The following is a 20,800-nucleotide window of genomic DNA, read 5'->3' on the forward strand; positions in this document are numbered from 1 at the left end:
CTATAGAACCATGGCATGTGTTTTAAAACTTTTATTACACTTGAATATGAGAATTTTCTTCTTACCCTAAAAAGGAAATTGAAGTCAAAAATGAAATCTGAAGGAACATTATCACAAACAAACTATTGTGTACAGATCCCATTATAGCAACAGAGCAGGGGTATTGACTCAGAACAGTACGTCCTGCAGATTATTAAAACAAAAAGTCTACGTGGCCAGAGTTGCCTTAGGGCTGTGTACAACTACTGGTACATCCGCCAGGCTCCACTCCCACCCATGCTCCCCATTCCTCCCATGTTACTCCCCATTCCCATGCCTCCAGAGTTGCCGTAGTATCCTCCGGCACCGTTGCTGTTTCCACCGTGACGACCTAGAAAGAAGAATTAAATCATAAAGCCTTGTTTGCAATTAATCGTCTGTCAAATTATATAGAGCTGGAACAGTTGTAGAAATGAAAATTTACAACTAATATACAAAATATTAAAATTGAATATTGAGATATTGATTAACAATAGTGTGTAAGGTGACCTCTGCTTTTTAAGAATGGTTGTTGCCCATTCCAGTTGTTAAGCCAGTGGTGAATTGCCAAAGGTACACCTCCAGTTGCTGTTAGGGAGTTCTGGAATTTGACCAAACAACAGTGAAAAAGTGATCTTCAACAGTTTAATCAGCTAGTCTAGTCTAGTCTAATCTTTTGTACTGATGTGTAACTGACAATGGGAATATTTGTGGAGCCTTCTTCAGATGCTTACTGATGATTACCAATCACAACTACATGATGGGACTGCACAGCATTCTAAATCTGCCAACTTCTCTGCATTTTTATCTATTAATTCATACAATAAACCAGAAAAGGGAACACAATGGACAATCTTACAGCAGGGGATCCCCCACACACTGGGCTCACTAACAAAGAGGCAAAGGCAATTGTCTATTGGAGTCAGACTAGAACATGAATATCTACTCCCTCAATATGGATGACACTGAAATTGGTGGTACAGCAGCATTTGATTAACTGGGCAATGGGAGTAGTCGTTTCATTCAGATAAATATGAGGTGTTGCATTTTAGTAAAACAAACAAGGCCAGGACTTGCACAGTTAATGGAAGGACCCTTATCCTACCATATTATCAAAGAGAGACCTGCGGTGCAGCTATATGGCTTCTTGAAGGTGGCATCACAGTAGTCATGGTGGTGAAGATGGCATTTGGCAGGCTTGCCTTCACTGGTCAGAGCACTGAGTACAGGAGAGTTGGGATGTCATTACAGCTAAACAAGGCCACATTGAGTACTGTGTAAAATTATGGTTAAGAAACATGTTATTAAACTGGAAAGAGTGCAAAAAGATTTAAAAAGTATGTTAGAAGAGACAAAAGTTTGCGTTATAAAGGAGAGGCTGGAAAGGCTGGGACATTCCTTCCCCTTCTTCCTCCACTTCAAAAAAAAGACTGAGGGGTGACCTTACAGATATTTGTAAAATCATAAGGTGAACAGCCAGTCTTTTCCTCAGGGTAAGGAAGTCCAAAGCTAGGAGGGCATAGGTTTAAAATGAGGGAAAAAATTTAAAAGGGATCCAAGGGAGAAATTTTTCATGCAGAGAGTGGTGCATATACAGAATGAGCTGCCACAGGAAGTGGTCGAGCCGGGTACACAACATTTAAGAGACATTTGGGTAAGATAGATTTAGAGGGGATATGAGCCAAACACAGCAAGTGGGAATAGTCCAATTTAGGAAACCTGGTCAGCATTGATGGGTTGGGCCAATGGGCCTGTATCCGTGCTCTATAAGTAGAGTTTACAAAACCGGCTCGACCACTCATTTCAGCCATAGTTGGAGGATGAGAGAGAAAAACTTGTTTGCAGCATAAGAGTATCCAATGGCAGTTAATTACATTATGAACACATCAAGTTGAAATAATAGACTGCAACTTTCCTTACCATAAGAGCCCATATTGCTCTGACCACCGTAACCAGCATAACCGGACATTCCATGGTTCCCTGAGGTCCCATAGCCTCCCTGGTTCCCTGCAGAAGACAAGAGGCCTTTAGGTTTATGCATGGACATTTTCTTTCTAAAAAAAGTCAGACAGACCAGGCTTGAAATTCAACTCACCCATTGCATGGCCTCCATAGTTACTGCCATAACCACCAGATCCTCCTCCAGCAGTGGAGTTTAAAAACAGCTCAATGTATCGATGCTCTGAAACAGGATCAGCATCTTAAATTATAGCTTTGATCAGGAAGGTTCCCCTCAACAGTTTTCAGTAGGTAAAACATCCTGTAAGCTACCTAAACCACACAGCATTTTCCCATGTACTTTTTCAGGCATTTAAAATATCCATTAGACTTAATGTTAATTTTGAAGATACAGCAATGTAGTTAGTGGACCAGTAATCTAGAGATTAAATCCCATTCCTTAATTTTGAAAATTTAAATTAAACTGAATAAATATCTAGTATCAATGAAGAACACCGAAGTGTTGACTTAGAAATTCACCTGGTTTATAAAACCCTTTTAAAAGAAGAAAACCATATGAAGGGGACCTATATGCTGCTCCAGAGCTACCATAATGCAGTTTTTCTGAACAATCCTTTGGAATAACCTAGAAATGATTCATAGCTCCTAGAAATTTAGTACAGTTTCAAGTCCAGTGACCTTTCTCCAGAACCGTTCTGAAGCAGGTGAGGTGCGGGAAGACTGGAGGTTGGCTACCTGGAGCCAATATTTAAGAAAGGTGGTAAAGAGAAGCCAGGGAACTATAGACCAGTGAGCCTAATGTCAGTGGTGGGCAAGTTGTTGGAGGGAATCCTGAGGGACAGGATGCACATGTAATTGGAAAGGCAAGGACTGATTAGGGATAATCAACATGACTGTGCGTGGGAAATAGTGTGTCTCAAATTTGATTGAGTTTTTTGAAGTAACAAGAAAATTGATGAGAGTAGAGCAGTGGACATGATCTATATGGGCCTGACAAGGTTCCCCATGGGAGACTGGCAAGGTTAGATCTCATGGAATATAGGGAGAACTTGCCATTTGGATACAGAACTGGCTCAAAGGTAGAAGACAGAGGGTGGTGATGGAGGCTTGTTTTTCAGACTGGAGGCCTGTGACCAGTGGAGTGCCAGAAGGATCAGTTCTGGGCCCACTACTTTTTGTCATTTATATAAATGATTTGGATGTGAGCTTAAGAGGTATAGTTGGTAAGTTTGCAGATGACACCAGAATTGGACAGCGAAGGAGGTTACCTCAGATTGCAACAGGATCTTGATCAGATGGGCCAAATTGGCTGAGAAGTGGCAGATGGAGTTTAATTCAGATAAATGCAAGGTGCTATATTTTGGGAAGGTAAATCTTAATAGGACTTATACACTTAATGGTAAAGTCCTGGGGAGTGGTGCTGAACAAAGTGACCTTGGAGCACACATTCTTAGCTCCTTGAAAGTAGAATCACAGTAGATAAGATAGTGAAAATGGCATTTGGTAAGCTTTCCTTTATTGGTCAGAGTATCTAGACCCACCAGCCAGCATCAGGCCCATATTCGTTCAAACCCTTCTTATTCATATACCCATCCAAATGTCTTTTAAATGTTGCAATTGCACTAGCTTCCACCACTACCTCTGGCAGCTCATTCCATACACATACCACCCTCTGCATGAAAAAGTTGCCCTTTAGGTCTCTTTTACATCGTTCCCCCTCACCCTAAACCTTTCCCTCTAGTTCTGGACTCCCCCACCCGAGTCCTGGGTAGATAGGATAGTGAAGGTGGCATTTGGTATGCTTTCCTTTAATCAGAGTATTGAGTACAGGAGTTGGGAGGTCGTGTTGCAGCTGTACAGGACACTGCACACAATATTCCAACCGTGACCTAACCAATTCTGGTCTCCTTCCTGCCTGAAAGATGTTGTGAAACTAGAAAGGGTTCAGAAAAGATTTACAAGGATGTTGCCAGGATTGGAGGATTTGAGCTATAGGGAGAGGATGATTAGGCTAGAGCTGTTTTCCCTGGAGCGTCAGGAGGCTGAGGGGTGACCTTAGAGGTTTATAAAAACATGAGGGGCATGGATAGGATAAATAGACAAAAAGTCTTTTCCCTGGGGTCAGGGAGCCTAGAACTAGAGGGCATAGGTTTAGGGTGAGAGGGGAAGATATGAGAGACGTATGGGGCAACTTTTTCACACAGAGGGTGGTACATGTATACAGAGGAAGTGGTAGAGGCTAGTACAATTGCAACATTTAAAAGGCATCTTTATGTGTATATGAATAGAAAGGGTTTGGAGGTATATAGGCCCGGGTGCTGGCAGAGTTGGACCGAAGGGTCTGTTTCTATGCTGTATACCTCTGACCCTAAGTGCCATTGGTCATGAAACATTTACTCTGCTTTCTCTCCACAGGTGCTGCCAGACTTGCTGAGTTTCTCCAGCAGGTTTTATTTGTTTCACATCTTCAGGTCTTTACTATATAGATTAGAACACAAATTAATTTACAGTGGGAGCCAGAACATTTCATGATTTGGCACTGGATTCACTTCCAGATGCATGAGTTTGGTAGTGGTTATGAAATGCAAAAAAATCTTCAGTTTGATTAAACCATTTCAATTCCAGGCAACCTTCCTGCCTGAGTCTCCCCGGTTTCTAGCTAGCTGGTCATATTGTTATAATTGTTCTGGAAGAATTTCTCCTTCAAATCTTCAACAGGTACTTATTCTATAATACCTGGGAGGCCATTACTCTCACACAAGATCAGATATTATCATCAACAGCTATGCACACCTAGCACAAGAGCACCCACACTTGTCTATTGGATCCCAGATAGTACATATCCCTTGGCTACACCTGCAACTAAGAAATGGAAGACAATTCTGGATCCCTCGATGGAACAAAGAAAACCAAATTCAGCAGAAACAGTGAGAAAGCCTAGAAACTTCTTCCATGCAATTCAGCTACCCAAAATCTCAACGGTTGCAGATGACAGCATTAATGCTACAAACTTACGCATGTGAGCTTTATCCTTAGACATTGCTGCGACTGCATCCTCATGTGTTGCAAACTCAACATCGGCCTCCCCTGTAGCTCGACCATCACTTCCATATTCCAGGTGGATACGTAGAGGATTCAGGGGAGAAAAGAACTACAAGAGGAACAAGATGGCAAAATTACTCCACTGGTTTCAACTGAAGTAAAAGATATTTTAATAAGTGCAAAAGATAAGAAACACAGTCATGCAGTTTACAAATAGCTGTGATTTATCACTGAGAACTTACATGAGCAACATCATCTTCTCTTGCCCGGAATGGCAGACCCCGCATGTGTACAAAATGTCCACTCATATAGCCTGAGCTGGCATCTCCAGCTCCTCCATATCCATGGTTACTCATACCTTTCAAAACAACACAGATTTATAGACCTTTAAATCTATAAACAATAGATAAATACCTACACAGCAGCAAAACAAAGTAGGATAAACAGTCTATAGTCGAACAGTAGACAACTCAATGGGTAAATGGCCTAATTCTGCTCCTATATCTTACGGTCTTCTAGATACCAAAAGCCCAACCAAACAGGCAGGTGTTCAATGCACAACTCCAAGGAGTGGTCTCAGTAATAAGAGCTGATGCATGATAAAAAATAACTGACACAAAAGGACTGAGTAACAAAATCCAAAAATGGGCTGAGTTTTCCAAATATTTAATTGGAGGTAATTGCTGCTCATCCAAAACTTCCATTAGACAATTCTGTAAATTTAGCAGTGTAGGAGTCAAGAGATATGGTGACATACAGCCAGATATCAGCAAAGTACATGGGAATACTCAAGCTAAATTCCACTTCAAACATCCCTGAGACTACAGGGAGAGGGGACAGTTGCATTGAGAACACAGCCAGAGAGGCAGGAATAAGTTCAAACAAGAACAGGCATTGTTGGGAGAAACTCAGCAGGTCTGGCAGCATAAGAGTCACTGGTCTCAAAATGCTAACTCTGCTTTCTTTCCACAGATGCTGCCAGACTGGAGTTTCCCCAACAATTTGTTTTTGTTTCAGATTTCCAGCATCTGCAGTCTTTTTCTTTTAGTAACAGTAAGAAGCTGAAGATGGGACAATGGTTGCACAAATCTATGGTGGAGAGCCAAAGGCTAAATAGTAAGTGAACTGGCGACAGGTAGTTTCAGGGCTGAATACATTAGGATGAAATGTGATAGAGAGAAAAAAAAAAAATCAGTAGTCCACTGATGAGCCTTGCAAGCCTACATGAGATGACAAAGTCTAGAGGATTCTGTGAATATGGGTTCGAGCAAGGAATTTCATGAAAGCTAAGATTTATAGAGGATAAGCAGAAAATGAGCTTGAGTAAGCAAACATGATAAATTGAGATGGGGGTTGAAATCACCAAGGATGAGTTGCTGAGCTCAGAGGCTGAGGGAGGAAAACATAAGTTACGTCAGGGAGAAACATATGAAATATGCATGCAACTCTGCACCACATTTTATGCCAACACCACTAGAAAACCTGCCTCACATCACTACTACACTCATTATCTCCCCCCATTAGTTGAGTTTGCCCCTTCATCTCTAAAAATACTCACATACCTCTGCCACCTCTCATTGCCCCAGGACAATCGTAGTCATCACTGCCATAGCCGTAGTTATCATATCCATTGTAATCGTCATACCCACCATACCCTGCAAAGAAACCATTAAAACTAGTCATTCACACACTGCTCATAGAATTCAATTCTGTGATCAGTTAATTGAAAAACATCTCTAAATGGCAAATATAACAAATTCAAATATAAAAAGATATCTTTTGGGAGAAACTGGAAGTTCTTCATTGCCTTTGATGTATTTTGGAAAACTAATGTGGCCAGAAAAGGAAGCTGAACCAGCTGGTTCAGAAAGGAATTTGGAAGAGAAAAACTTACGGGAGAATAGCACAGCTGTAGGATGGATTGTATCCTTTACCACTGTTTTGAAAGAACAATGGGTTCCTTCTATGCTACATAATTCTACAATCTGTAGGTTGCATATGCCATAGTCCCACCATGATCCCAACTCACCTACATCACATAGCCTCAACTTTTACATTTGTTTTATGTGGTGGATACAGAAGTATTTAAATCTTTACTTCTTCCAATTATTAATGTAAAAGAAAACAGTTGCTTAAATCAATCATTCTCAAGTTGCAAAGAAGTTTAAAGAGGACTCTAGACTTTGCAGTGAAATCATCTGAATGAGAAAAACAAAGGTATATCCAAAAGGTAGGTTTAGTAGCTGTGAAATGAAATGTAGACATGAGGAGTAGACTGTATGATTCGAGCCCAGTCAGGTTTCAGCACCCCTCAACACCAAAACTTCAAGAATTTTAGTGGAAATCTCATTTATTCCATTTTAATGGAAATTCTTTTTGAATGTTGGCCTGAGAGACACAAAAATAAAATTCACAGGCCTTCCGAGTTACAATACTTCCAGTGCTGCCGAAAGAATTTTAATGTCAGAAACTTGACATTCAGAATAAATATAGCACGAATATATGATTGCCAGAATGGAAGTTTGTGTAATCGGATTGATTAATCTTGAAGAGGCATCTACTTAGCCATTTTCTTATCTCTGATTTCTGTATTCTCCAACTCAGTTCTGTTACTAGTGGTTAATTCTGATCCAGGGTGTGCCTTACTAATACACAAAGGGCCTCTAAGCAAGAATTTCATAACCATCGTTTTAGACAAAAGTAAATCAACTTTAAAGAGTTTCAACCAGCAGAGGTATATATGCACAAACATACAACAGATATCATAGATATTCCAATTACATTAAGCAGCACAAATGCCCATTTAACCAATACTTACCACCACCATATCCTCCAGCACTACGTCGCATTCGGTCATAAACACCCCCTCGCTGGGGACCAGCGCCGAAATAGCCACCTCGCCCCATTGGCCGGTCATAGGGACCTGGTCTCTGTCCCATCAGCCTCTTTGGTGGATCATAGTACGCTCTGACCTCACCTCTGCTGCTTTTAAAGATCTCAATATACCTACACCACAAATGAGGACTGATTAATATTCAGGACAAAAACTTGTTAAAAAAAGATTTGGACAGCAATTAAGAAACAATGTAAAATATTTAATATTAGATTACTTTACAACAATCTAGCAGTTTCTAGTGCACACCAACACTACACAATTTAACAATTATTCCTACATATGCTTTATTTTAATAATGGACTTCTTAATACAAGCATACTGTTTAAAATCAAACAATTACTATTTTGATAGATTAACATTTACACCATTCTTCTGTTAAGTAATTTCCTCAAAGCTTGGAGACCAACAATAGATTGGGTTCAAATGCACGAAAACATGGCTTAGCAAAACACAATCGCAACCGTTGTAGTTACAATAAAGCATTATGGATCATCTTGGGCATTCACTGATCTGCAGCTTGAAAAATAGAAGGGAGCTCCAGGTAATGCCTGGGAGTGAAACTGGAGAGGGACACACTCAGCAAAGTCAACCAAAGGTTGCAGTGACAGTAAAGGAAGGGACATTGTTAGGCAGCAAAACATACAGTACAGTAACAAGAAGGTGCTGAGCACAAAGTTACATAAGTGACCAAGCATCGTGCTGGCAATGATGGCAGGGCGTCAGGGGTGGGGGTGGTGAAATTTTTACTGCCAATGCACAATTTTTAAAAACAGCTCAACCACCTCAGCCATACAAGATTTACACAGCACTCCAAATATGACTTTTACTAGGATACAAAAATCACAAGCCACCTAGAATTTGAGGCAGCTGTGAGTCTTAAAAATAGGCAAAACATTTAATCATTTTGCTGAATGTTTTTTGATAAACCAATTTACTTGAATTTATTCATCACATATCACTACTTTAATTGGCACAACTCAAATCAAGCTACATGTGTAGCTTTTACCAAGGAAACTTAGGATAATAGAACAGCTCTATAAAGACCATCTTTCATTTGTGTATGAACATTGTTCTTAACTGAGTGCAAGATCAGTGTGTAGTCCCAGCCTCATTGTCATATACCAGCACCCAGCGTTTAAACTTGACTTTAAGATGAATAACCAACCCGTCCGTCCATCCCCACCTGTGCCCTATTCTTTCCTTGTGTTTCCCCAGTGCTTTTTCTGCTATCTCCTTTGAAGCAAACTGCACGAAGGCCTCCCCTGTGCTTCTCCCCTGGTAGTCCATCGGCAAAGTTATCCCATTTGGCACGATTTCCAACCCTTTAACCCAAGGACAAAATAACCCCATCAAGGGGAACAATATTAAATGATGCACAATTCCCAACAATATCTACAAATATATAAAAGATTAAAAGCCCAGTTACCAACAGATAAATGTAAAATGCTTATGATCTACATGTAAAACTTCAAGACAGTTTAAAACAACTTTATGTTAGTGACCCAACTTGCATACTGATTTCTCAGTGTTCAACTTCTACATAATTAAAGAATAAATTTCAGCTTTAAAATTCATTTGAATTACAACTCAAAACTGGACTGCTCTGGTACACGCAGTAAATGTTGGAAACAAACATTTTTGAAATCCAACTATATCAGCTGAATAAGTATTATATACAAGTCAGAATGGAGACATTCTGCTGTCTGAAGTTATATTAGGTACATATCACAAACATAAAGACAGTACTGTTGTTGCTTTAGACTTTTAACTAGAACCAATATTAACTCCAGTATAATTTGCAGTTTCCGTTAATGTTGCTAAGACTTTAAATTTACATTACAAACACACTTTAAAGTATCAGCAGTTAAACATTTCAGATGACAAGGTTGAAAGCATTTACCCACTAGAAATTTTAACAAAATAAAAGTTTATCTAATTAGATGAATGAATGAAAAATACCTGTGAAAAACTGAACAATTTCCTCTTTGCTGCAGCCAAATGGAAGCCCGCGAAGTCGTACTGTACCATCGTTGGAAGTATCAGTATGGGTGGTACCGCTATGTTTCAGAACCCAATCCATCTCACTGCCATTAGATTTGAAAACTATGGGGAAAACAGTACACTTCAGTGTTTCGCAAGGTTTATCCACAATGTGACCCCATTTCAAGCCCTGAAAACCATCAGGGATGACTCAAAAGATGGGAGAAGAGTAGGAGTTGACACTGGCTGTCTTGATGCTTATATCTCCACTTAGACTGGTTCACTGAGGAAGGGTACATTTGCTTTAGAAGGAACAAAGAAAAATGACTGGATCCCATCTGTTAAACAGCAATTAAAGATTGTACTACCTAACGCTTCAATGGATAAAGCAATGCTTCCCAAACTTTTTCCAACAGTTGGGGTTCCTGCTGCCTATTTTGGGAAGCGATGGGAGAAATGATGATTTGAGTCAAATATTCTTACAACAGATAGAATGTAGAACTGTACAGCACAAGAATGGTATGCTGAACACGACACCAAACTAAAATAATCCCTTCTGCCTGCTCTTGGTTCAGATCCTTCCACATTCTTCATGTGCTCGCTCTTAAACACCCCTGTTGTATCTGCCAATCACCAGCACCCCTGGCAGCACATTCCACACTCCCACCACTCTCCCCCCGAAATGCAAAACTCCCAGTTTCAGGCATTTCAACTCTTGGGGGGGGGGGGGGGGGGCGGAATTCTGACCATCAACGATGCATCTCAATTTTACTGATCATCAAGACTCCCCTCAGTCTCCACCACTCAAGAGAAAACCTAGATTTTCTAGACCTTCCTTATAGTTTATCCCTCTAATCCAGGCATTATCCTGGTTAACCAGTTCTGCACCCTCACCAAAATCTCCACATCCTTCTTTTAATGTGGTGACCAGAAATGAATGCAGTACACTTAAGTGCAACCTAACCAAAGTCTTCTAAAGCTATAATGTGACATCCTAACTCTTGTACTCAATTCCCCAACTAATGAAGGCAAGCATGCCATATGCCGCCTTCACCACCCTATCAACTTGCCTGGCCACTTTCAGGCAGCTATGAACATCAACATGGCTCCACCATAACCTCCTTGCTCTTTTATTCAATGCCTTGACTAATATGCAAGAATTCCACATATCTTATATACTGGTTACCTTCAAAAAACAATGGTGTCCACACCAAGGTCTCTGATAGGACCCTGGGAAGTGCGGACTACCATTCAAAGCAGCTTCCTTACCTATTAGTCCTCCCAAAATGTATCATCTCAAACTTTCAGCATTAAATTCCATTTCAGGTCATCTGAGCAGCCTGTCTATATCTTCCTGTAATAAAGTTATTCTCCCCACTATTTAACATGCCAATTTTCACTGGAAACACTGATCATATTTCCTGCACACCTCTCTATTTCAATATTGTTTACAGTTTTGGTCTCCTTACTGAGGAAGGGTGGTTTTGCTGTAGAGGAGTGAAGCAAATGTTTACTAGGCCGATTGCTGGGATAACGGGACTAACATACAAGAAGAGGTTGCATCTGGTAAGACTGTATTTGCTGGATTTGAGAATGAGGGAGATCTCATAGAAACAAAGTTCTGACAAGACTAGACAGGGTAGATGCAGAAAGGATGTTTCCAGTGGTGGAAGAGTCCAGAACCAGGAGTCACAGTCTGAGGATAAAGAGTTTAGCATGGAGCACTAACAGGAGTTAGAATAATAGACTGGATGGACTGGGACATTTTTCCGCAGGAGTGTAAGAGGTTGGTAAGTAACCTCAAAAGGTTTATAAAAGGTCATGAGGGGTATAGATTAAGGTGAATGGCAGATGTCTTTTCCTCTGAATTCAAAGCTAGGGGTACATTTTTAAGGGGAAGGAGAAAGATTTAAAAAAAAAACAGAACTTCTTTTATAAAGACTGTTTGGAACAAACTATCAGAAGAAGTGTGAATGCAGGTACAATTAGAAGTTTAAAGTAACATTTCAATAAATATATAAATAGGAAAGGTTTGGTGGAATATGGACCAAAAGAGTAATCTCAACTAGAAACATTGGCTTGCTTTCTTTTCATGGATGCTGCCTGACCTGCTATGACCTCCAGCACGTTTTGTTTCCAGCAGATCCTTACATTTGCAGTAATCTGCTCTCAGACTTGAGTAATACTGCGGTCAAAGTATCATTATTGCTGAGGCATAACAGACCGACTGATGAAAGTTAGCTTTAGCATGTTACTGCCTGTCTCATATTAATACCTGGACCAGAACTATCTAAATAGTCACCTCAATGAATTTTGGATGGCAACCTAGGGTTTACAATGCCAGGTTAGTCCCTAGCACAATCCCAAGGTGGTTTGCCTTGGAGAACCATCGCCAAAGCAATCTTGAAAGAAACATTAGGATTTTTTTGTAGCCATTTCCATTACTTTTCCATATAGTTTCAGGAAAGAAAAATGAATTGTAGCCCAAATATCCTAACAAAAAGACAAACCCTGACAAGAAAATATAATCACTGCAATTCTGATAGGCTCATTTAGAAACTGGAAAATAAATCTTTGACTCACCCAAAGCTATAAATAGACAAATATTTAGGGAGAAATGTATATTCAGAAAAATTCAGTTAAGAAATAAATCCCAAACAATTCAGAAGTGAGACTGGAGAACACCTTTGAGAAAAGAATACTCTCGTTTCCAACGTCAAGGATCACTCCAACCCTCCACAGACCTCCTGTTTATTTCTTTTGCTTTTCCCCACTGTTGCCAGATTTCCTGAATAAAACCTGTAGCAAATTCCAGTTCTGATGAAAGACTACAAACTTAAAACATTAACAGTATCCCTCTTTCTAGATGCTGCCTGACCAGCTGAACATTTCTAGTATGGTCTGCATTGGCAACAGCCTCAATAATGTATGCACAAGTGTCTGATCTGGAAGCAACAAACAATAGCTTTCAACTTATTGGCTCAATACCAGGTTTAGCAATCCATTTGTTAGGCTGCATATCTGGTTCTTCATTACCTTCCAATGACTAGTATCACGTCCTCATAACAGAATCTACTGCACATTTCCAAGTGAGATACAACTTTAAATGGTGCACAACATAACAAAACATTGTGTTTGGGATTAGTTGTTCAACCTAAGTAGGGGAGGCAGGGACAGATGTGATTACATAGCCAGCAAGATACATCTAAAAACTAGGTAAGCAGACACTTCTTGAAGATGGATTCCGAGAATGGCGATATTGCCTTCAGTGATGAGCGAGTCTTCTGTCCCTCCAACTTTAGCTGTTACCTGGTGTGCATTACTTCCGTTAGTAGCAACTTACTGGAATGTGCAGAAGCTCCAGCACAAGCAGCACACTGACCCATTATTCAGATACAAATTTGATCTTGTTGCACCGGAAAACTATTCAGTGTTGAGAGATAATTACTGACCTTCAATATATCTGTGGCCCATATACTTCCGATCTTTTGCCAAAGCCTTTTTGAAATCTTCAGCATTAGTCAGATGCACATATGCTTCACCACTTGGACGGCCCTCTTTGGAAGTGGTAAACTGCACTCCGTTCACACCATTTCGAATATCACACTCTACAACAAAAGAGCACAAAGCATGTAATAGTGCAAACGTGCAGTGCCTTCAGTAGCAACTGAAATCAGTCTCATCACTTGAGATGATTACCTGAAAAGAACCGCGTCACTTCTTCTGGTGTACATGACCACGGCAGGCCACGGACTCTGACAACGTAATCCTCTTCTTTTGTGGGAATCTCAGGCTCTTTCTCTGCAATTACAAACATTGAATAGCACATACCCGAAGGCTGAGATCAAACAATACAATTTATCACAAATTAAGTCAATACCTACCTTCAACTGCTGGCTCCAAGTTGGTAAAGATTTCTGCGAAATAAACATGTTTGATTAATTCTGATGAGATGTAAAACTTAACGAACAAATTATTTGAGCTCCAGATCTTTAACATTTTGTATCAGGCCTTAAATACCTTTATTAGGGGATCAGCAAATTATTTAATGAAGATACACTTTCAGTGTCTTAATCATTAAAGTTGCAATAAGATAGGTTACTGTCTCTGCACAACAAGCACACCCAGAGCACTCCAGCAAATCTGATCCTGGTTTCAAATGGCAAATGTGACTGATCTGAATTTCAAACAGAAAGAGCACTCTTCCAAGTATGCTCAGCTCAACTGTAGGCTTTAAATTCTCTGAAGACCTCAAATTGCACAGCAGGACAGTGAGCACATAGTCGAGTGTAGTGCTGGAAAAGCACAGCAGGTCAATCAGCATCCGATAAGAAAGAAATATCACATTTCAGGCATAAGCCTTTCATCAGGAATGAAGCTTACGGGCCGGGGTCTGAGGGATAAACGGGAGGAGTAGATGAAGGTATGGGTGAAAGTCATAGGTTGAAGAGGAGGGTGAAGTGGATAGGTGGGAAGCAAGCTGGACACGTAGGACAGGTCAAGGGGGCAGTGCCAAGTTGAAGGCTTGGGAATGGGATAAGATGGGTAGAGGTTTCCCAGAGATGCTCTCTGAAATGATCTGCAAGTTGGCATCCTGTCTCCCCAATGCAAAGACATCAGGTGCACCTGCACCAACCAACCCACCACCCCCTTGGCTGAACACTTCAACTCCCCCCTCCCATTCCACCAAGGATATGTAGATCCTGCACCTCCTCCCTGTCCAAATCCTAACCATACAACACCTGGAAGAACACCTCATCTTCTGCCTCAGGACTCTCCAACCACACAGAATCAAGGTGGATTTCACCAATTTCCTCATTTCCTCCACTATCCCTGTCCCAAGTCTCTGACTTGGCACCACCCTCTTGACCTGTCCATCTTGTTTCCAATCTAGCCACTCCACCCTTCCAGACCTATCACTTTCACCCCCACCTTCATCTACCTATCACATTCCGAACTACCCACGTGTCTCAACCCCACGACTCATTCCTGATGTCCGAAATGTCGATTCTCCTGCTCCTCGGATTATAATTCTGAGCGGGTTTATTAACTATCCATGTAGCAAAGACAAATTTCTACGAATAAGCTACATATTTGAATAAAATTCTCCTGCCCTTCGGATGCTGCCTGACCTGCTGTGCTTTTCCAGCACCACACTCTCGACTCTGATCTCCAGTCGTTACTTTCTCCTCGAGCATATATAATATTCCAGCGCAGTCCCAAGGCAGCGTTATCCTACCAAGAGATAGTTGGGGGGAGGGTCAGTGCCAGTGCGGATCAGCGATCCCGCAATTTTATTTCTCCTTCTGTGTAGTTCTCCGAAGTCCGCGGGCGCTCGGACCGGTTGAAGGTGCCGATACTTATTTTTCAAACCGCAAGTGATCCCGGGTTACAGATATCTCAGAGTAGGGGGAGGAAGAAACTAGTGCTGAGGACACGCATGCACACAGGCCTCGGCCTGGCTGAGGGCCCGCTCTCCCCTCCTCCCCATCCCCCACCCTACCACCAGCATCCCCGCTCTCCCTTCCCATCCCATCCCATCTCCTCTCCACCCCACCCCACCCCACCCCCAACACTCCTTCCCTCCCCCAAAACATCAAACACATCCCAAAGACTCGTTTGGCCGCGAACCCAGGACGCTCACAAACCGGAAGAAAAGCCCGGGGAACAAGGCCCGGAGCCGCACTCATCTCCAGCACTGAAAACATCTCGGTGCTGACTACCGTCCTCCTGTGCCATCGTATTGAATTGTTCCGACTTGAGTACTCAGAACACAAACAAAATACGTTGACACCACCAATATCCCTCCGACAACCACACCCAGCGACACAACAAAATGGCGCTAGCTCCTACCCGCCGACTACCGAGTTTCGCGAGAATTTACCTACAAAGCACTGCGGCCAGCCGTTTGTCACTCATTGGTCAAGAGTCTGCCAATTCCTTTAATGTCGCATGATCATTGGTTTACAGTTTGTCAATCATCCGCGGGTATACCTAGGACATTGGCTCAAAACCCGCTGGCCCCGAGCGCTTTGCTATCCTCATCGGGGATTGGTTAAAAGCTTGTCAATCAAGCTTGTCCTGCCCCCTGGTGAACTGGGGATGCTAAAGAAATTTCTAGAAATATTCGGCAGGCGTGGAAGTATCTGTGGAGAAAGTGAAACAGAATTTATGGTTTAGAGTGCCGATCTTTTGTTTTAGATGTAGTAGATTTTAAACAAGTTTGGACGCCAAAATAGGGGGAAAGGGAGAGGAGAACAAAATGGAAGATGAGAGAGTGAATTGGAGGAATGGGTGGTAGTTAAAGCTTACGCTGATGGTTATCTTTGAGCTAACTAATCTCAGTTTTCTTTTCTCCTCTTTTGAATAGTGGAGTTAATTTGGTAACTTTCCCAGATATATAAATAGAAACTGTGGTAAAAGGGTTGAGGTTAATGAAGAACTAAATGTACAAAGGTAGAGGGTATACCTGAGGAGGTACCTATCTTTACTGATGAAGATGTTGCCCAAATCATAGTGAAAGAGTTGAAATAGGCTAAAACGTGATAAAACACCAAGATTGGATGATATATGTGGTTCTGTGTTAGCACTGGTGCTTCACATCACCAGAAACCTGAGTTTGATATCATCCTTGGGTGACTGTCTATGTGGCTTTCCTCTGGGTGCACCAGTTTCCTCCTACAGTCTAGAGATGTGCAGTTAGGTGGAATGGCCATGCTTAATTGCCCACAGTGTTCAGGGATGTGCAGTTTAGGTTGATTAGTCATGGTAAATCTGGGTTACAGGGATATGGCAGAGGGGTGAGTCTGGGTGGGATGCTCTTTGAAGGGAGTCAAGAGTGTGGTGCTGGAAAAGCGCAGCATCTGAGGAGCTGGAAAATTGACATTTTGGGCAAAAGGCCTTTTGGCATGAGGCTGGGAGCCTAGGGGGTGGAGAGATTAATGGGATGGGGAGGGGAAAGATAGCTAAGAGTGCAATAGGTGTATGGAAGTGGGAGTAAAGGTGATAGGTCTGATGGGAGGGTGGGAGAGACAGGTGGGAAGGAAGGTGGATAGATGGGACAGGTCATGAGGATGGTGCTGAGCTGGAAGGTAAGATGGGGGGAGGGGAACTGAGGAAACTGGTGAAATCCACATTGCCATGGGGTTGGAGGGCCCTAAGGTGGAAGATGAGGTGTTCTTCCTTCAGGTATTGAATGGTAAGGGGAGGTGATGGAGGAGGCCCAGGACCTGCATGTCCTCAGCTCTTTGGAGGGGTTGCTGTGGGCTGAATGGCCTGCTTCCATCAAACATTGCTATCATCCAATCCATTATGACAGTGGACAGTGGGGACCCAGTAAGATCTAGTGTACTAGAGTTCCAAAAGGCATTCGACGAGGTGCTACATAAAAAAAGCTGCTGCATAAGATAAAGATGCAGAGTATAAGGGGCAATGTATTAGCATAAACAGAGAATTGCTTAACTAACAGAAAGCAAAGGGTGGGGATAAATGAGGGCTTTTCTACTTGGTAATCAATGACTACTGCAATTATTCACAATTTACATAGATGATTTTGAGTTGGGGACCATGTGTAGTGATTCAAAGTTTGCGGATGACACTAAGATGAGTGTCCAGAGGTCTATGAAACTTTGCAGAGGGAAATAGTTTAAGTGAGTGGGCAAAGGTCTGGCAAATGGAGTACAATGTTAATAAATGCAAAGTCATCCATTTTGGTAGGACTGTTACTTGAATGGTTTAAAAAGAAATTACAGCATGCTGCTGTGCAGAGGGACAGCATGAATCAGAAAAGGTTGGTCTGCAGTTGAAACAGTTAATTTAGAAGGCAAATGGGCAGGATCCAAAATGGCAGGGACCGGAGAGGACTGCTTTGCTGAGCTCTGCATCTCAGTTCAGGCAAAATAGCATTCTCACCTCTTCCCCTTAAACCATTTCTATGATAATTTGATCTTTTAAATCTATATATCCTATATAATTTCTTTTATAAAGTTGCTTTTATTAAAAAACAATGACTAAAGGTAAAGGCTGCAAGAAGTCCCAGCACTCGGGACACTAACCTGAGAAGTCAGATACCTCCATGGCCGCAGCTGTAGCTCCCTCCAGTAGTCCCTCAGAGTCGTTCTCTTACCAGTTTGCAAAGCAGTGAAAGATGATCAAGGCGTCGATCAAAGAGGAGTTCCGCACCAGACTGGATCCGGTCGTGACCAGTCTGCAGAAACAGGAGGAGCAGCTGGAAGGCCTAGGTGAAGAACAGAAGAAGTTGAAAGGAGGCCTGCGGCTTCGGTGACCAAGATTTAATTCTGTAAAAGAAAGAATTTGAATACTGAGGAAACAGGTACTTATAGAGCAGGTCGATGACCTCTAAACAGAGACAGGAGGAAGAACGTCCGTGTTGTTGGGCTGCCGGAGGGTGAAGAAAGTGACCAGCTAGCGAGCTTCTTCGAAAGCTGGCTGCCTTGATTCCTGGCCCTATTGGCTATGTCTGACCAGGTAAAAGTTGAAAGGGCCCATTGAGTTGGTATGCACAGACCCAGCTTGGAACAGCGCCCTCACTTAGTCCTAGTGCGGCTAGGAGATCCTAGTCCTAGAGATAAAATTATGGAAAGCTCCAGAATAAAGGGAAAAGATCCACAGGCCTTAATCAACCAAGATTCTAAGATTATATTCTTTCAGGACTTCTCTGCAGCTGTAATCCAGAAAAGGAAGACCTTTGATGAAGCCAAGAGAAGACTGAGGGACCTTGGCATCCAGTATTCCCTAAGGCACTGTCTGGTGCTTTGCTTTACGTTCTGCACATGGGTCTGCACGTTCTTTTGACTCCCCAGATAAAGTAAACTTTTTGGACACAATAAAATAGATTGGATAACTGAGAGGACGTGGTGAATACTGTATCTTTTTTTCCCCTAATCCTCACTTCATTGTTTGTTTGCAAGGGAGTTGCTGAACCTTATTTTTATATTAATTGATAATGTATTTTTGGGGATGGGTAGAGTGTTTACTTTAAATTTCCTTGTTAAGATAATTATCTCCTTTTTCCTGGCCTGAGTCTGGGATGCAGCTCAAGCTGGAAGGAAACATAACTTTAAATTAAGGGGGGGTAGGTATAGGACAGATGTTAGGGGTAGGTTCTTTACTCAGCGAGTCGTGAGTTCATGGAATGCCCTGCCAGTAGCAGTGGTGGACTCTCCCTCTTTATGGGCATTTAAGCGGGCATTGGATAGGCATATGGAGGATAGTGGGCTAGTGTAGGTTAGGTGGGCTTGGATCGGCGCAACATCGAGGGCCGAAGGGCCTGTACTGCGCTGTATTGTTCTATGTTCTATGAAGTACAAAGGTGTTTTTGAGATATGTAAGTATCCCTGTGGGCAGGGGGTGGAGCTCATTGTTAAGTGTTTTGTATTTGGTTTAAGTTGGCTTTTTGTAGATGTAGCTATTAGGATGTTAGACGTAGTGGTTTTAGTTTATGTATTTTTTAAGTTTTGTGAACTTTCTTTGGTCAGCAGCTGATAAGTCAGGTTTTTCCTTTTTGGAGATTGAATAATGTTACAAGGGACTATGGCTAATTCTGACCTTAAAATGGTGTATCTGGAATGTTAGAGGGATCCCTTTACCAATTAAAAGGAGAAAGGTATTTTCCAGTCTCCGAAAGGAGAGGGTGGACATTGCCTTTCTGCAGGAGACTTATCTCAATAATGAACATTTGAAATTGCAGCAGAATGGATTTGATCGGGGATATTTCTCTTCCTTTAATACTAGGAGCAGGAGAGTGGCCATACTCCTCAGGAAGAATCTTCCTTCTAAGTTGCTGGAACAGATTAAAGATGAGTATGGGCGATTTGTCATTCTTAAGATCTCAATACATGGAGAAGAGTATGGCATCCTGAATGTGTATTGTTCCCCCCGGCGCACCCTGTTAGATTTCTGATAGACACATTCTCTAACCTGATGGCTCTTACACTGCGGCAGCTTATTATAGGGGGAGACTTTAATTGCCTTATGGACCCCGTGGTGGTAAGAATGCCTCGAGGCCCCTCTACACATTCTCCACAGTCTAAACAGGTGATGGAGTTGATGTGCGGAATTCAGATTGATGGACATTTGGAGGCATCTCCACCCCACGGGTAGGGACTTTACGTTCTTTTCTAATCCACATAAATGTCGTACCAGGATTGATCTTTTTCTAACCCCTGCATTATCCTTGGATTTGGGAACATCCTGTGTAATTGGAAATATCACTATTTCGGATCATGTGGCGTCTATTTAGAGACTGAGGTTAAGGGCAGTGTGGTAGGCTGTCAACGTTGGCGAATGGATCCCTTTATTCTTATGGATAGTAAGTTCACTGAATATTTTGTTAACGAATTCAAGGTATTTTTATTCATTAATTTGGACATGGCTAGTAACCCGTCCATTCTTTGGGAGACTGCTAAGGCCTATGCCGGGGGATAATCATTTCTTACTCTGCTAGTCGGAAACAACAGAAGTGAGACCAACAACGCCTGCTTGAGGTGCAGTCAAAGACTGTTGAGAAGGTGTATTTTGATAAGTCACCATTGGTTAAGCTGCAGTGGGTCCACCTTGAACTCTGCTTACACAGACAGCAAGGAATGAACTCTCCTTTGCTAGATAGTGACTGTTTGAACATGGTGACAAGCTGGGCAGGTACGTAGCATATCTTCCTAGGAGCAGGAAGGCATCCCAATCCCACACCTCAATCAGGGATGGGAATGGGATAGTCACTTGTGACTCTAAAAATCACTGCAGCATTTTGGAAATTCTATTTTGAGCTGTACCAGTCTGGGCATTATGAGGATGGTTGGGCTAAGATGGAGTCTTTCTTTAAGAACTTGGATCTTCCAAGAATCACTCCTGAACAAGTATCCTTTTTTAACCCCCTTTAAAAGTACA

The 20,800-nt window shown here is 42.0% G+C and overlaps 1 protein-coding gene across 4 annotated transcripts; it reads right to left on the bottom strand.

Annotated features, from left to right (window-relative positions):
• Positions 1-16: 16 nt before the first annotated feature.
• hnrnph3 (heterogeneous nuclear ribonucleoprotein H3 (2H9)) lies at positions 17-15,741 on the bottom strand. 4 transcript variants are annotated; one of them, XR_015760971.1, is made up of 14 exons: positions 15,544-15,740; positions 13,780-13,812; positions 13,595-13,696; positions 13,348-13,503; positions 9,875-10,018; positions 9,099-9,237; positions 7,838-8,025; positions 6,582-6,674; positions 5,262-5,377; positions 4,993-5,128; positions 2,114-2,200; positions 1,939-2,025; positions 1,124-1,237; positions 233-370 (listed from the first exon to the last, which is right to left on the bottom strand). XR_015760971.1 is itself a non-coding variant. In XM_087999144.1 (13 exons), exons 1-13 carry the CDS (start codon positions 15,632-15,634, stop codon positions 227-229), a joined length of 1,521 nt encoding a protein of 506 aa, XP_087855270.1. In that variant the 5' UTR covers positions 15,635-15,741; the 3' UTR covers positions 17-226. The 4 variants fall into 4 exon arrangements, 3 of the variants coding, with proteins under 3 accessions (XP_087855270.1, XP_043568194.1, XP_043568196.1); XM_087999144.1 differs by lacking the exon at positions 1,124-1,237 and having other exon boundaries at positions 17-369; positions 1,933-2,025; positions 15,544-15,741; XM_043712259.2 differs by lacking the exon at positions 1,124-1,237 and having other exon boundaries at positions 17-370.
• Positions 15,742-20,800: the final 5,059 nt, after the last annotated feature.

The sequence above is a fragment of the Chiloscyllium plagiosum genome, unplaced genomic scaffold, assembly GCF_037043375.1.
Source record: "Chiloscyllium plagiosum isolate Xiang-an unplaced genomic scaffold, Cpla_swu_hap1 HiC_scaffold_22, whole genome shotgun sequence".
In the NCBI taxonomy this organism is placed as follows: domain Eukaryota; kingdom Metazoa; phylum Chordata; class Chondrichthyes; order Orectolobiformes; family Hemiscylliidae; genus Chiloscyllium; species Chiloscyllium plagiosum.